The sequence below is a fragment of the Channa argus genome, chromosome 7 (assembly GCF_033026475.1).
Source record: "Channa argus isolate prfri chromosome 7, Channa argus male v1.0, whole genome shotgun sequence".
NCBI classification, from domain to species: Eukaryota; Metazoa; Chordata; class Actinopteri; order Anabantiformes; family Channidae; genus Channa; species Channa argus.
In genome coordinates this window covers 10,443,148-10,458,745 of record NC_090203.1, presented here as the reverse complement: position 1 = coordinate 10,458,745, position 15,598 = coordinate 10,443,148, and the positions used below count along the sequence as shown (strand labels likewise).

Here is a 15,598-nt window from a genome sequence, read left to right as displayed (position 1 = left end):
AGCAGACGAATGGGGCATTGTTTGCGTTTGATCAAACACTAAACAGGTTAAAAGTTGACTTGTTCTCACATTCTTGGTGACAGCTGGAGTACTGACTATTGTATCGAGAAGGAACTTTGTGTGTGGCCATGTGTTTTAGCTTAAAAATGCTGAATTACTGAAATCACTTTAATGAAAAATGAAACAGTGAATAAACTGGTACTAATACATAGGCTATTTAAAATTACTATGGTTACCTCATTTCTAAGATGGGATCAAAATATTGTGTGACATGACATATTCAGTAAAACTTAACACAATTAAACAGCATCAAAAATGACTATAAAACAATAACTTATTTCACAAAATGTTTAGAGTTGTAGAATTTGCAATAGGTCACCAAAGAGTTTGATCAAAACATAACGAGAGCTTTAGAGTAATACAGAATTCTTTTTATATTTTGCAGTGCGTATTTTGCTGTGTGATTTTCCCTCTAGTGAATCATTGACATCATCAGTGGTGAAGTGTGACTTCTTACACTATTTATTCGTGTGCCACCATCTGATCAAAATATCCATGAAGGCAAATCCAAGGTCATTTGGTAGTTTCGTTTAATGTGCATTTATTACCAAGAGAAAAAATGCCATTTGGTGGGCAGTTAGATCCTGTGGCAAAAACAATTTCCCCCCTTCTCTTTAGTTTTCTACCACACTGTAGCTCCCAGGTCAGCTGATGAGGGTGCGAGGACTGCGGCGCCTCATTTGCACGGTCACATGTGAGCGTGAGTGTCTGTAGTTTCACTTCCGCACTCCACTACAGTCTGTAGCCTGTTAGCAACCTGGATATTATCCTCACACGTTGTGAAATAAAAATGGTTTAGTGTCCAGACCGGGGGAAATCGTGCAGAAGACAACGTTTAAAACCCCGACCACTTGCATATCTACTTTATTTAATCTATAAATCAAACCGACGCTACACTGCTGATAAAGTCAACCAGGAAGCAACGTTGGCTTGAGGAAGCTCACCATCAACTGGACACATTTTTAAACATATGTCATCTTGTATGTTAAACTACAACTAATAAATAAGAACAAGTCATAAAGGTAGGTACATGATATTTAGAATTATGTATATATATATATATATATATATATATATAAGCAAAATGTTTACTCGTTTACGCATTTTTGTGACTTTTTTTAGCAGTTTCTCCTGGAGAACTTAGTGCCTCATATAAAGAGCTAGAGACATTTTGCATGTACCTACTGTATTTTAAATGAAAACTATATTTTAAAAACCTTGACGTTATCATGACGTGATTAGTACGGTTCTGTTACTCTTGGTTTTACACAAAAAACTAGGCAGTTTCCCTCCAGGAAGCATTTGCATTATATAGGTTGTTTATAGTAAATAATTTACCAGTCTTTCAAATTAATCTATTTTTAGCATTTAAATAGCTTTTTAAATGTGAAGATTGTATGTTTTTGTTGTTAATAAGGATTGTTTAATATTTGATCACCCTGGGGTTTGGGATATAATAAAACATCTCATAGACAAAATGATTGTTCAGTTAAGAAAGAAAATCTACTTCAGATTTACTATGAAAACAGTCATTAGGTGCAGCCCTAACCGGTAGGAGACATCCAGTATAGCAAGAGCTGAAATATTATCTTTGATCAGCAGCTAATATGCATCCAGAAATAAATCTCAACTTTCACTGGTTCAAGCTGATCAAATGTTACGATTTGCTGCCTTTCTCTGTTTGTAAATTGAGTTTTATGATTGTCATAAGTTTGAATGAGCTAAAATAAAATCTAGGTTCTTCTTATGCTTCAAAAAGCTAATTGCATAATTTATTGATATGGACAATGTTTCAACCACCTGGTCATTGGGGTTAAAAAGGAGACTATTGGATTGTTGCAAAAATCTTACACTTGTACAAAGGTTAGTACCCCCTCTTTTAATTCTATTCATTTTGTGTGTAAAAATATAATCATCTGATAGTAACAACATTTTTTTTCACCAGGGCATTTATTTAACAAACATTAGGTCAAAAAAAAAAAAGGGCAATAGTAAGTACTCCCTTACTGCTTCCATGGGGTTTAAGAGAGTAAGTTGCAGCCAGGCGCTGCTAATCATCAGAACGTGATTAGTTGATGATCAGCAGGTCTACAAACATCTATAAAAGCAGAGGTATTGGCAGTTTGCTGGTCTGGAGCATTCAGGTGTGTGTTAACACAAAGCTAAGAGGGAAAGACAAGTTTAAATGTAGCTGCAAATCAATCTGAAAAGGGTTATACAAGCAATTCGAACATTTTGGAGTTCACGATTGTACGGTGAGAAAGCTTATTCACCAGTGGAAAGCAATCACAACATTGTCCTTCTTCCAAGGAGTTGATGTCACAGCACATTTATCTGAAGGTCAGACTATGCAGTGCTCAGAGAAAGGAAAAAAAATGCTATATCTCAGAGCCTACAGGAATCACTGAACATGTTAATTGTTAAAGTCGAAAAGCACAATTAGAAGAAGACTGAACAAGTACAGTTTGTTTGGAAGGGTTGCCAGGAACTGTCCTGTGGATAGATGAGGCCAAAGGGGGAGTCGTTTGGCCTTAATGCCAAGTTTGGCGAAAACACCGCATTTCAGCACAAACACCTCATCTGAACGGTTAAGACAATCAACTCCTCACGGTTTTGGAATGGCCTAGTCAAAATGGCAGGACCTTAATAGTGCTGTGCATATGCAAATGCCCCAAAACCTTCATGAACTGAAGCAAAGTTGTAAAGAAGAATGGGGCTGAAAATCCTCCAGTCATAAAGCAAATGATTACTTAATGGTATTGCTGGATGTGGATCTACAAGCTACTGAATCATGAGGGTATTGCCCATTAACAACAGATGAACAAGCCTCACACTTCAGTTACACACTGTTTATCTGAGGCTGTATTTGCCTAATACTTAGACCTGCTACAATTAAATTATTTTTATTATGTTTTTAACAAAAGACGTATTTTAAAGAGGGGGTACTTACTTTTGCATGTGACTGTATAAAAACACATTAGTCAAATTTTATTAAAGAGATCAGAGTTGCAGTGGAAATTTATTTTCACTAGAGTTGACAACAGTAACTTCACTCCAAGATGACATATTTACATTGATTGTTTGGTTCAGCATATGCGGTAGATTAATGGAAAACGGTAAATCATCAGTTTTAATGATGAAACTATTACAAAAACTTAATTTTAAAGGAATGCAAACTAATTATGTTTAAGAATAACTTTAAATGTTTAAAAATGGTAAATAAAAATTAAATCTTTAAAAATGCCCTTTTCATGGAGTAGCCTTTCTGTTCCAGATGTTCCTCAGTCTGAGTGGAGGGCCCTTCCTAGTGTGGACCCTGGCAGTTCAGCTGGTCCTCTGTGGAGTGTACGCCACTGACAACACCAGTAGATGTACTCTTCACCATAAGTCGGATTCACAGCAGAAAGCTCTTCATCGACTAGAACCCCTTACTAATAAGAAGTAAGAAATGACTGATTATTGTGAAATGTTCAGGCATGAAGAAGTATTTTACTTCCCTGTCCTTTTTACTTCACTGCTGTGCTTTTCACCACTTTCGTCATACATGTTGGTGATTGTTCACTGGCATTTTTTATTATCTTGACAGCTTTACAGTTGAGGAAAAGAATGGAGAAGAGAGTTACACTTACGTGTTCCAGGTGTGTGGGGATGCAGGGGGAGTCCCAGGAGCTGGAGTAATTCAAACTAACAACAAGGAAAGTGGAAAGAAACCAACCGTGATTGGCATGTATAATTCAACGCAGGCCTTTGGAGGAAGTAAGTCTGCAAAATATAAGATGTTCATCCTAATTTATGCTGACCTTTACAGAATGTCACATGAATAATTTGTAAATGTGATGAAAAGCTAAACATACTAAAACTGTAATCTTAGGTTGAAGAATAGTTGTTTTTAAGAAAATCAAAATAATGAACATTAAACTTAATAAGCACTAAACAGGTTATATACTGTCCATAAACATCAACCTTTAAACCAGGGCTTTAGATCAGTGTTGTATGTGTTTTGATCATTTCCTGCCCTTTCAGGTGACTGGGTGATGTTGATGTATGAAAATGGTGACTCATATGATGCCCACTGCTCCGGAGAAAAGAGGAAAGCCATTATCATGATCTCTTGCAACAGGAACACAGACGTGGTAAAAGAAACATAGATAAAAACTGAAATTAAATTTCACTGGCCTTTTAGATTAAAAAAAAAAAAAAAATTCCACTATGTTGGTGGTGGCAGCGTGTCGCTTTAAATTTATCAAGCAAAGTCAATTTCCTCTTATTTTTAAAACCTATCAAAAGCCCGAATTCATGCACAGAGGTTGATAGTGCAGTGACCCAGTTCTCATACCTTCTGTTGTGTTGTTAGCGATGTCACCTCCTGTGAAGAAGGTTCTGTGGCGACCTTGCTTTTATGTGTGGGGTTTTCCACTTCCTCCCAAAGTTCACAGACATAAAAGTCAGAATAATAGGTTACTCTAAATTGCTCATGGATATAAATAATCTCCATGTATCAGTTCTGTGATCAACTTTTGACACGCCTTTATCAGCTGCTATTGTCCTGTATGTCATGTACTCTTGCATCTTTCTCATTTCGTAAGCATGCTGCCTTTTCATTTTTTGTTCGTCTGTCTCGCTCTTATCTCACTCTCAGGGCCAGCTGCAGGTGGTGCTGGAGGACAGAGACAAGGATAAAGAATGTTTCTACCTGATCGAGCTGGATTCCAGTGCTGTGTGTCCAGCTCTTGACTCCAAGATGAGCCCCGGCTCTATATTACTCATGATGTGAGTAAACAAAGTCTTATATGTCACGACCACCCTAAATATTAAAGCATATAAAATTATAAATGGTCATTCATCATCTTCTTGTAGTGGGTTCTGTCTTCTGGCTGTTTACCTCGTTGGAGGTTTCCTTTACCAGCGGCTCATTGTTGGAGCCAAAGGGATGGAGCAGTTTCCCAATTACGCCTTCTGGGTGGAGGTTGGCAACCTGACAGCGGTAAGCCTAAGCATTTGATGAATAATGTCAGAAAAGATCATGTTTTTTGTTGTTATTTTTTATTTCTAACAAATCCTATGTCTCGCTTACAGGATGGTTGTGACTTCGTCTGTCGGTCACAAAATCGCGAGGAGTCCCCAGCTTACAGGCCAATGGCCACAGAACCTGTAGAGGAGCAACCAGAAGAGCGGGATGACCACTTATTACCAATGTGACCTCAGTATGTCAGAAATAGGACAGAGATTTTTACTGTTTGGCACAGTTTACTCTTTCATAGTTTAGATGAAGTTGTTGGTAGACACAAGTCTGTTTTCCTTTGCTGGTTTAGGTCTGGACCTGTTCAGACTTCATGCCGTTTTAGACTTGTGCCTAGGGCAACTTATGTGTGAAAGGGCATGTTACTCATAGGGCTGACAGATCTGGCTCCTCTTACCCTCTCAACCATGCTTTTCACGTTTGTTCTTTTATGTAAAAAAAGACCTTTCATTCAAGATTACAAAGTGACATCAAAGAGCGACTCTTTTTCCATGAAGATCTGGCACAGATGGAGATGTCAAAAAATTGGATTTCTCTGTGAACTAAATTTATGAACATTCTTTCCTGTTTGACTAGTGATTGTACATAAGTTGAAGTTCATGCAGGTTACAGCAAGTTGTTCTACATGGGACCTTAGTTATGCACTGAACATTGCAGGATACAAACACACAAGTGCTTCAACTTGTGTAATTTGGCTTTAATTTGCTTATGTTTTGTTTTGAACGATAGAAAAGCAACACGATAATGTACATTTTGATTTTTAAGTGTGACTATTCAAAGTGTTGCTACACAAATGGAAACCACAGCTTGATTACATCAGAGTTTTAGTTCAGCATTTTCCTTTTTGCCACATTATAAATTAAAACTTTTACAGCAGTGCTGAGAATTTCATTAAATGGTTGTTCCTGCCTGAAATCTGACCTGAGCAACCATCCCTTTACACTTTTAATAGGTAGGTCATCAATGCATTAAATGAATGTGATAACCAATATGAATTCTGCTATCCTATAACTTTTGATTTCCCAATGTCTGATATATATGTACTTTTGGTAGAATAAATGACCATTGACTGCAAAAGACTAATGTTAATAATCACAAAACTGTTACTAATAATGAATATAATACTGTGTAGACTTTAAACAGTTTACCTGATAAATTGACAGAAAACATCAGAAGCACTGCTGAGCACGTACACCAACCGTAGAATGTGGCATTAGTAAAATGCACAGAGTGGGAATGAAAACACTTAATTTTCTGTCCGTTACTTTAAATATATTACAGCTGTAAAATGTCCTGAGGATGTCACTGAGGTTTATGTTTTTTACATACATCAAATTAATATTGCTGCTAAGGACTAAAGCAGGATTTTGAACCTGATTTAAAAAATATGTTTGAAGGTTTCAATTAATCCAGTTAGGGTGTTACCATCAGCATGGCCACTTTGCTTTGATTAGTTTCTGTTGTTTGCTTTTGTGTTTTCTTGGAATAATTTTTTGCTTAATACAGTGAATTGTGTTCTGGATTTCCATCTAATGGGCGTTGTTATGCCTAATAGTCTTAGTGAACTGAACAACCTCTAGATTTATATAAAAGCCTGTTTGGTTCTAGGATGATTTCAGGTCACCAACATTTGTCAGTACACACCAAAGTGCACTCACCTTTGGAGGTTTAATGGATTTAAAAATGTTTTAATAAAATGTTACATGCATAATATATTTCATTTTTTAATTTCAATTTATGATCTACATTCTTGCCCTGTTATTAACCATACACATTATCTTGGGAGCTGTTTCAGGATACAAAATCAGGTTTACCAGGTTCTTAAGGCCTAAAGGCTGAAAACACAAACCTACCAAGAATCCGAATTCTGAGAATAATTTGACTACAGAACTCAAGACCACTAGATGCATCTAATCAAGGACTTTATTAGTGTGCTCAAGATGGAACACATCACATATCTGAACTGGAATGGGGTTTGTTGAGTGATAGTTTGAACTTTTGAAATAAGCTTTCAGCTGACTATGACCATTGAGTGCCTTCACTATCTTTTTATGTACTTTTCCTTGTTTGGCAATGATCTCTTAACTTTTCTATACATTTTTTTAGACATGCAATCAAAGTTAGAGGAACAGTGGCTACAATACCTGGATGTGGCAAATGAAGGAAGCTATCAAGGGCTGCAACAGGATTTCTAAAGAGACAGGTGGAGAAAAACCCTCAAGTGACTGCCAAAGACCTGCAGCAAGGTATGGTGGCAACAGGCACTGAGGCTTCAGTTTGCACAGTAAGGTGCATACGAAACACTTAAGGTTTAGAAACCTGCAGGATTTGGAAGGCAAGTTGGATTCTTTTAGTATCAGAAGTATCAGGACGTCCTAGGAGAAAACGTCACGGCGTCTGGGAGAAAACTGAAGTCTGGATATCATTAAACCTTGTAACACAACAATGATGCTGAGGATACATCAAAGTCCACCATGGTTTATTTACACAGAATGATCTGGAACATTCTAGAGTAGCCGTCACAGTTATCTATCTTGGACCTGATGGAAAATCTCTGGTGGGATGTGAAGAAGGTGGTTGCAGCATGCAAACACAAGAGTACAGTCCTGTGCAAATTATAGTACCCCCTCTTATTTTGTTTTTACTGTAATGCTTTCGTGTTCTTTTTAGGTAGATGTTTTTTCCCGGCAACAGCTGCCACGAGGGCCAGGTGATTACAAGACATGATGAAATCAATGGCAGTCTTACTGTTTGGTGGTAAGTAGTTGCAGCCCCTTTAATCATACATATACACCGACCAGGGATAACATTATGACCACCTGGGCAATTTAATATTTTGGCCCCATCATTCATTTTAAATAGTGTAGCCAAAACATAAGAAGCACCAATTCTTATAATACACTTCAGTACAACTCCACCACCTACTTTGACCTCAATAATAAACAGATATATTTATAATTAGCACCTTTCTGACAGTTTTAACCTAAAAACTGAGAGGTTATAACATTTTAAAGTAGAGTTCATGGCAGAGCCACTGTATTGGATTGCTTTAAATTGCATAGGTGGTCATAATGTTATACCTGATCAGTGTGTATGTCTATCTGTAAGAGACTCTATTGGCAATTTACCCAAAGTAGTGTCCTTTGACACACGTTCAACAATGCATTACCTTTCTCAACGTAGTTTAATATATTTCAATACACTTTTGGTGTTACTAAAGATGTCGCATCTTTCCAAACTGTATGCTCACTGTCTGTATGCTCTCTGCTGCCACCTTTTGTGCCCAAATGTGCGCTGCTACACATATCTCCTGACAGGAAGAATCTTACAAGCTTCTTGACAAGCCTATTAGCTAGGAAATTTGGTATTGCTCAAGAGATGCATGCATGCTTGAAAACTGCTAAGTTAAAAACAATTATCTCCACATTTGTACAAGTGCAACAGTTTGATTTACTATGACATAGTCAAATATTACAAAAGCTTTGATATTACAGTATTCCAGCAGTGGAATAATTATTTGTATTACAAATTTACTGCAAACCTAATGGAATGCTTTGTTAATCTTAGCATTCAGTGAGAAACAGAGGAAATTTTACTCAATTACATGCGGAAAAAATAACTGATGATATCTATTTGTTTAGATATTTCTCAAGTACCCTGCTAAAATTGATTTCAGTAAAGTTACTATGCCATATTCACAAATGTAAATACTCCACTTTCCTCCCACAGTTTAAGGATATGCATGTTAGGTAAATGGCTACTCTAAATTGCCGGTAGGTGTGAGAGTCTTGGTGTATCTCTCTGTGTTGGCCCTGAACGCCCTTGTACTTCAACCTGGAATCCTTTCATAGACGTGAGCCTGGTTTATGATGGCACTGGATTAATAATGATCAGCGCGGTGCTGATCTAACAAAGTGGTCCACAAGGAGACAGTACTGTGACAATAGTGCCGCCTGCTGCCGTAAATCAGCGAAGAAGAAGAAGAAGAAGCAGCAGCAGCAGCAGCAGCAGCAGCAGCAGCAGCAGAAGAAGAAGAAGAGGACGACGAAGACGAAGACGCCGCCGCCTTCTGAGGGGCGGGGTTTGCTTGGAGGCAAAATCCCTAAAAGGGGGTAGTCGTTGTTTGCAGCTAAAACCAAGATCGCAGAGTAAATTTGCGTTTAGCTGTGAAAAGGACAGACATAAGAAGGAGAGGTAACCACACAAGCACATCGATAACCATTAAGTGTTGAGTTTTTGCAAAGGTTATAGCCAGAAAATAGTTAGCGCTCTGACTGCAGTAAGCAGCTAGCATCGCTAGTTAACTTAGCCTATATATGTAAACTAACACTGCACTTTTTATAGCAGGTCATCGTAGTATTAGCACCACAGCGAAGACTCGTGTACTTTCATTTAAGATTTCATCTCTGTCTTTTTTCATTGTAGTTTTAAACGTCAATGCCGTTTGGGTGTGATCTGCAATTCTTTTGTTCAAGGATCGCTTACAATCAAAGTGTATTGTAGTTAGCTTCAGCTGGCTAGCTTTTTTCATAGTGTGCTTAGAAGCTTTCCTGTTCTTTCTTAGATTTAGCTGTTATGTTGACAGCTAATCTCTTAATAAAAATACCACAATGCTACTCCTGCCTTGCACGATCTGCAAAGCTTCCAAGTCATCGTTAGTCAGTTACACCTTTTGTGCAGGGTTGTAGCTAGCAATGATGGTGTGCTATAATTTTGCAAAATTAATAAATAAATAAAGCTTTAATGAATAATTAAAAACCTATAGTACCAATACTAGAAACTGTCAGATTGCACCCAAACAGTGTGACCTTTAAAACCCATTTAAGTTATCATATTCTTATGTAATTAAGCTATGAAACCTGATCATTTGAGTTTTCATATAGAAATTAGTTTGAGCCTGTTTTAAGGATGTAAAATTTTATGTTCAACAAGTCTTCCTAATATCAGCACTCTAGAAGTTGAAAATATATAGTTGGATGATAGGATGGATTTATTACACAATATTTCTTTCACAACTACTTTTGATGAATGGCCTTTTGTTTTGAGCAGCAAACATGGATGCAGGTGAAGACCAAAACACAGGCACCACAGGTGGCAATCCTCAGACAGGTGGGAACTCCCGTGCACCTCAGATAGCACACATGTCTCTATACGAGAGACAGGCTGTTCAGGTGAGTTTGTGTATCACATCTATTACTTTTGCAAATATATCATAAGAGGACCAATGTTTTGTATTGCAAATTCATATTAATACATTTATATAAACAATTTCCAATTAGTCTCAAAACAGTATGTAGTAGTAGTATCTGTGTTGTTGTTGTTTTTTTAGGCTCTGCAAGCACTGCAGAGGCAGCCAAATGCAGCTCAGTACTTCCAGCAGCTTATGCTGCAGCAGCAGATCAGTAGTGCCCAACTGCACAGCAGCTTGGTAACTAGAATTATTTAATTATTCATTGTAAATACAGTCAGTGCAACAACATTGTAAGCCAAAGAATTACCCTTCATTCTATTAATTTTACTTTTTTACCAGGCCACGCTTGCAGCTAGTCGTCAGTCCAATAGCCCAAGTAACAGCATGTCCCAGGCACCAACCACTGTAAGACTTTATGTACATAGTTTTTGAATTATAACATATAGTGTTTATCAAAATATTTTTTAGCTTTAATCGAAATGTCTAATCTTCTGTTCCAGATGAACTTAAGCACCACATCTGCAGGAGGAACGATAACTAATCCCCGTCCTCATGGCCCAGCCACTGCAACAACTACGGCACTTAATCAGTCAGTTTTGCTGGGTAGTAATTCAGCTGGACAGGGACAAATGTATCTTAGGGTGAGTTAAAAATCATTGTGTACTGTGTCCATTTTTAGTTATACTCAGAAAGGTATAGCATATTGTGCTTGGCTGGGAAACAGATTCGTATGATATAATAACCGCTTTTTAAACAACACACTTATTTATTTGCTTCTTTCCAAACAAATTGGTGTTATAAAGAAGTGCTGTTAAAAATGACTTCTTAATACCTGAATTGTTGGAACATCATTAAGTATTCTATGTATTTACGGAGTCAAGTATTAGCCGTTTACATTGTGAATTGTCTTTTACCCTCATCGTGTAGGTCAATCGTTCTCTCAGAACTCCACTTGCTTCTCAGCTCATCTTTATGCCTGGTGGTACAGCAACAGCGACTGTAGCAACAGTTGCCCAGACACAGCCTCCTCAGCAGCAGCAGCAGCAACAGCATGAAGTTGCTCCTAACACTGCAACTGCCCAGTCTGACAGTGATCAGGTTTGATTACCATTCCCTTCCTGAAATTTTAAATCTGAAATACTTTAACTCATACAGGTAGAGCTTTTTTTTAGAGACATGATTGTTAATGGAGGACTATTTCACTACTACTCCTACTATTTTTTCTTCTGCCTTACAAGAAATAAATTTACCTGCTATTTTCTTTATCTCCCAGGTGCAGAACCTAGCCCTTCACTGCGCTTCCACTCCCAGAGCAGTAGCTGTCAAGTCTGAGCTTCCAGACAGGAAGGATGCTGCCAGCTTTCCTCTTAGTCAGCAACAGCAGTCTTTCCCCCAGACAGCTCAGCACCAACAAGTGCAGCCCCAACAGCAGCAACAAATGGCCAAACCCAACTTTCAGCAGTCCACTACCAACACTATGACTGTTAAAACTGGAAATCAGGCTGCTATGACTATTAGTCCTGCTGCTTCTGTAGCTCCTTCTTCCACATCTTCTGCAGCACTCCCTCTCCCCCAGCTTCTCTTGTCCTCCTCTGCTGCCCCTGTCATTCTTGTTCCCACATCAAATGTTCCTACCTCCACCCAGGCTTACCCCATTGGCTCAGTGAACCCAAAAGCCAATGTTAATACACAGACTCTAGTGGTACAGCCACTACAACAGGCCAGCACGACTGCAGACAAAGGTCCTGTGCCTATTCAGCCAAAGACGGCTCAGGGACATCGTTTACCTGTCCAGCTGCCACCTCGATACCCACCTCCCATTCTCCCAGCTCCACCTAGCAATAACCAGGCCAGCACAGTTGGACACAACCCACACCACATCCCCGTCCAGCTTGTGGGAGCCAGACAGGGCTTAGCAGGAAATACACAAGCTGTGGCCCTGGGACAAGCACGCAGCAGCACAACCCAGGAAAATACAGCTGGTGGGAATGTTACTACAGCCTCCTGCAACAATACAGGGGTAAGATCACTGAGTGGTAAGGGCTGAAACCATTTTGTTTAGCTGCAAAGCTGTATCTACGTTCTATCATTTTGTGGTTTTTATCCCCCCACATATAATTAGACAAAGCCTGCTATTGGGTCTCTGAAGAGAAAGTCTGACTGTGATGCACCAAATGAGCTGCCAACTGAATCCTCTGACTCTGCTTCCATAAAAGATTCAGCTCCTCCCTTATCCCCTGCTCCTACAAAGGACTCTGGTAAATGCTCAATTGATCATCTTTAAATGAACCCTAAAATATCAGTAGCAGTGCTTAAATATTGGAACTCTATAAATCTATTAACCCACCCCCCGCTTTTTCTTTCTATATCGAGCAGCTCCTCCCATGCCCACTACCTTTTCATCTCCCCCCACACTGTCCTTGCCCCTACCATTGTCAAGAGTTGGACACGGTGACAAAGACAGAGCACCTGTTCCCCAAGCTGTGGTCAAACCTCAAGTCCTCACTCACCTCATAGAGGGCTTTGTCATTCAGGAGGGAGCGGAACCTTTCCCTGTAAGTACATTCTGCCATGATGACACATTTCATTAAATCAAGGCATACTTTCAGTCACACTGGCTGCACATTTTATATGTGAAGACGTTTCTTACTGTCAGGTTTGTATTTGATGTGGCAGGTTGCTGGGCTTTTGAAAGACAGAGATTTCGCTCTGGTTGGCCGCTCTGAAAATGGACCTCCAAGTAAGTGTTGGTGTAAGATGTTTTTTTTTATATGCTGTTGTATGATATAACAAAGGTGTGTGTATGGATAGTCATTGCTAAATATATATGTATTGGGGTTTATGTTATTTTATTTATTTTTTCTTAAGTGTTGAAATGTGAGTACTGTGGAAGCCTCGCTCCAGCCAGCCAGTTCAGGGGATCAAAGAGGTTCTGTACAAATACTTGCGCCAAGAGGTAAGAGTTGCATGAGCATCCAAAAGTTTCTCTTTTCAGCATTATTCTTAGAGCTACACTTTTTTTGTTGTTGAAATATGATCCAAGACAAGTGAGGTTCCATCAAAGGAGACTCATTGTACATGCAAGCAATGCAGAGATATTCTCTTTTAAGGTTTTTTTTTTAACATGTCTAACCAATCGGCGAAAGCAAGAGTCAGGGGGAGGAGGTTCTGGCTGTCAGTCAGTACATGAACATGCTTCAGATCTATGACTTTCCTCATAATAAGTCTTCAAACTAGTATTAACTGCTGGAATATGCCAGTATGGCTGACTCAAAGGCAGGGGAAGTTATAGAACCTTTAATGTTGAAACTCCGATTGTCAGCAATGTTAGGCAGTGTGTTCTATAGACACAACTGTTGCATGTCTGTCCAGAGAGGGGGATACCTCTAACGCTTTCTGATAAATAATGTTTTCCTGTTAAAGTTTTTTTTAGGAGGGTGTTTTGAGCCTGATTCAGGTCTGGATAGTGATTAGTAAGAGACGGGGAAAGGAAGGGACAAGAGAAGCAGTCGTTTACTTTTGTGCTTGGTGTTACTTTTTGATTTCCAGATCTTTTATATTGTAGCTTTAACTACATTTTTTGTGCTTTCTTTTATAAAATAAGCTAAAAACTAGAAACTCCTGCATCCACAGGTATAATGTAAGCTGCAGTCAACACTTCAAGACAAGCAGAGGGAGAACTGGTGCAGGACTCACATCACCGCCTCCACCCACAGAAAGCACTGTTAAGCGTAGAGGCCCTGGTCGCAGGAGCAATTCTAATATTGCCTGTAATAAAATACCAAACAGGCATCTACCTGTAAAGGTAAGATCTGTAGTTTAAAGGGTATGGGTGGCACTATTCTGTATTTTCTTTCCTGCCAACAAATTCAATCAAAACATATTAAACAATCTGGCAATTAATTGATTTATATTAGATGTAATTAAATTGTATCAAAATTAAGCTGTGCAAGTTTTGTGTTACTTTTGTATTTTAATCTCTACTCTGTTGGGTAAAGTGCCACTCTGAGTCTAGTCGTTCAGAGGATATAACTAGCGATGGGGAAGAAGAGGAAGAGGAAGACGATTCTCCTTCACTTTCCTCAAGCTCCTCGAACTCCTGCTCCAGAGCTGAACACAGTGCTCCTCCATCAGACAGCTCAGCTCCTGCTAGCTTCCCACCAGAGGGGGCCAACTTCCTTTCATCAACTCCTGCTCAGTGGACTGTAGAGGAAGTCTGCAGGTTCATCTCTTCACTTCAAGGTTGGCGTTCGACTATTGGATAAGAGTTCAAGATTTGTAAGTGCAAGTGTTTCATGTCTCCTCAATTTGTACTGATTCTACCTTCTTGTCTTTCTGGTGTGTTTAGGTTGTGAGGAGCTGGCTGCCCAGTTTCTGTCACAGGAAATAGATGGGCAGGCTCTGCTTCTGCTGCGTGAAGACCACCTCATCTCCACAATGAATATCAAGCTAGGTCCTGCTCTCAAGATCTGTGCCTCCATCAACAGCCTGCGTGAGTGAGGGTTACCAAGATTAGAGGGTTACCAAGATTGTTTTCTCATTGATGATTTCTCACTGGAATCAAAACATGGACCTGCTCCTCTTTTAGTAAGAAGTTGAAAAGTCAAGACTGAGATCTACGGCGACAGGATTTTTTTTCCTCCACACAACATTTGCTTCGTCGCTTCATGTGGAGATGGAGGCAGTTTACTTTCTGGACAATGAATGTTCAAAACATGTTGTGTGAGTGGTGAGTATGGACAGACTGAAGTATCCATGGCAGTAGTGTTTGTCAGTTGTTTTCCATCAGTATGAGTAGAGTAGTGTGTGTACCCTTGTGAGACTGCAAATATGCCAACCTGCAGTAATCGGTGATAGGTCATCTAACTAGGACACTTCACTTGTTGGGTAAAAAGAGAAATGTTGCCTTCTTGCTGTATTCCAAATGGTGCTTTAACTTTAGTGATATGCTTTGGACAACTTCATTTACATGTTAATCTTTAGTAGTGTTTTATTATTATTATTTTTTAACCGTAGATGGTTATTTCAGGCTGCAATCAAATCGAGCAAAGAACACTTAAAAAGCCTGGTATTTTATTTAGTTTTATCAGTTATTAAAAATTTAGTTTTCTATCTTTTTCCATTTTGTACTACAATCAAAAATATTTTTTCATGGATATGATATAGTTTTAGTAGCTTTAATCAACCTAACTACCTGAAAATAGGTATTTCTGGTAGTAAAAGTGCTCTGTGGACATGTATGCAGTGCTACCAATAAACAATACCTGTTAATGGAAGGTCTATGTTTTTTTTTTCATTAGTTCCCATGACATCCCCTAAAAAGGAAA

The 15,598-nt window shown here is 38.8% G+C and overlaps 2 protein-coding genes across 6 annotated transcripts; both read left to right on the top strand.

The window, feature by feature from the left end:
* The first annotated feature begins 758 nt into the window (after positions 1–758).
* On the top strand, positions 759–6,795 carry m6pr (mannose-6-phosphate receptor (cation dependent)). Its single transcript, XM_067511665.1, has 7 exons — positions 759–1,082; positions 3,335–3,501; positions 3,647–3,816; positions 4,084–4,193; positions 4,700–4,830; positions 4,918–5,044; positions 5,137–6,795. Exons 2-7 carry the CDS (start codon positions 3,335–3,337, stop codon positions 5,257–5,259), a joined length of 828 nt encoding a protein of 275 aa, XP_067367766.1. The 5' UTR covers positions 759–1,082; the 3' UTR covers positions 5,260–6,795.
* A 148-nt stretch (positions 6,796–6,943) lies between these two features.
* Positions 6,944–15,542, top strand: phc1 (polyhomeotic homolog 1). 5 transcript variants are annotated; one of them, XM_067511658.1, is made up of 16 exons: positions 6,944–7,326; positions 7,751–7,837; positions 10,130–10,251; positions 10,410–10,508; positions 10,611–10,676; positions 10,772–10,912; positions 11,199–11,369; positions 11,545–12,291; positions 12,394–12,529; positions 12,648–12,826; positions 12,948–13,011; positions 13,140–13,227; positions 13,905–14,076; positions 14,270–14,513; positions 14,620–14,763; positions 14,860–15,542. In XM_067511658.1, exons 2-16 carry the CDS (start codon positions 7,804–7,806, stop codon positions 14,868–14,870), a joined length of 2,418 nt encoding a protein of 805 aa, XP_067367759.1. In that variant the 5' UTR covers positions 6,944–7,326; positions 7,751–7,803; the 3' UTR covers positions 14,871–15,542. The 5 variants fall into 5 exon arrangements, with proteins under 5 accessions (XP_067367759.1, XP_067367758.1, XP_067367757.1 ...); XM_067511657.1 differs by having other exon boundaries at positions 6,944–7,653; XM_067511656.1 differs by having other exon boundaries at positions 6,944–7,837.
* The last annotated feature ends 56 nt before the right edge of the window (positions 15,543–15,598 follow it).

Bases quoted from the DNA above. Each gene is read 5' to 3' on its own strand.
- m6pr (XM_067511665.1), top strand. From the start codon at position 3,335: ATGTTCCTCAGTCTGAGTGGAGGGCCCTTCCTAGTGTGGACCCTGGCA. The intron at 3,817-4,083 runs GTAAGTCTGCAA...CTGCCCTTTCAG, and splicing joins AACGCAGGCCTTTGGAGGAA to GTGACTGGGTGATGTTGATG. The intron at 5,045-5,136 runs GTAAGCCTAAGC...TCTCGCTTACAG, and splicing joins AGGTTGGCAACCTGACAGCG to GATGGTTGTGACTTCGTCTG.
- phc1 (XM_067511658.1), top strand. From the start codon at position 7,804: ATGATGAAATCAATGGCAGTCTTACTGTTTGGTG. The intron at 14,077-14,269 runs GTAAGATCTGTA...TGTTGGGTAAAG, and splicing joins ACAGGCATCTACCTGTAAAG to TGCCACTCTGAGTCTAGTCG. The intron at 14,514-14,619 runs GTTGGCGTTCGA...TGGTGTGTTTAG, and splicing joins GTTCATCTCTTCACTTCAAG to GTTGTGAGGAGCTGGCTGCC.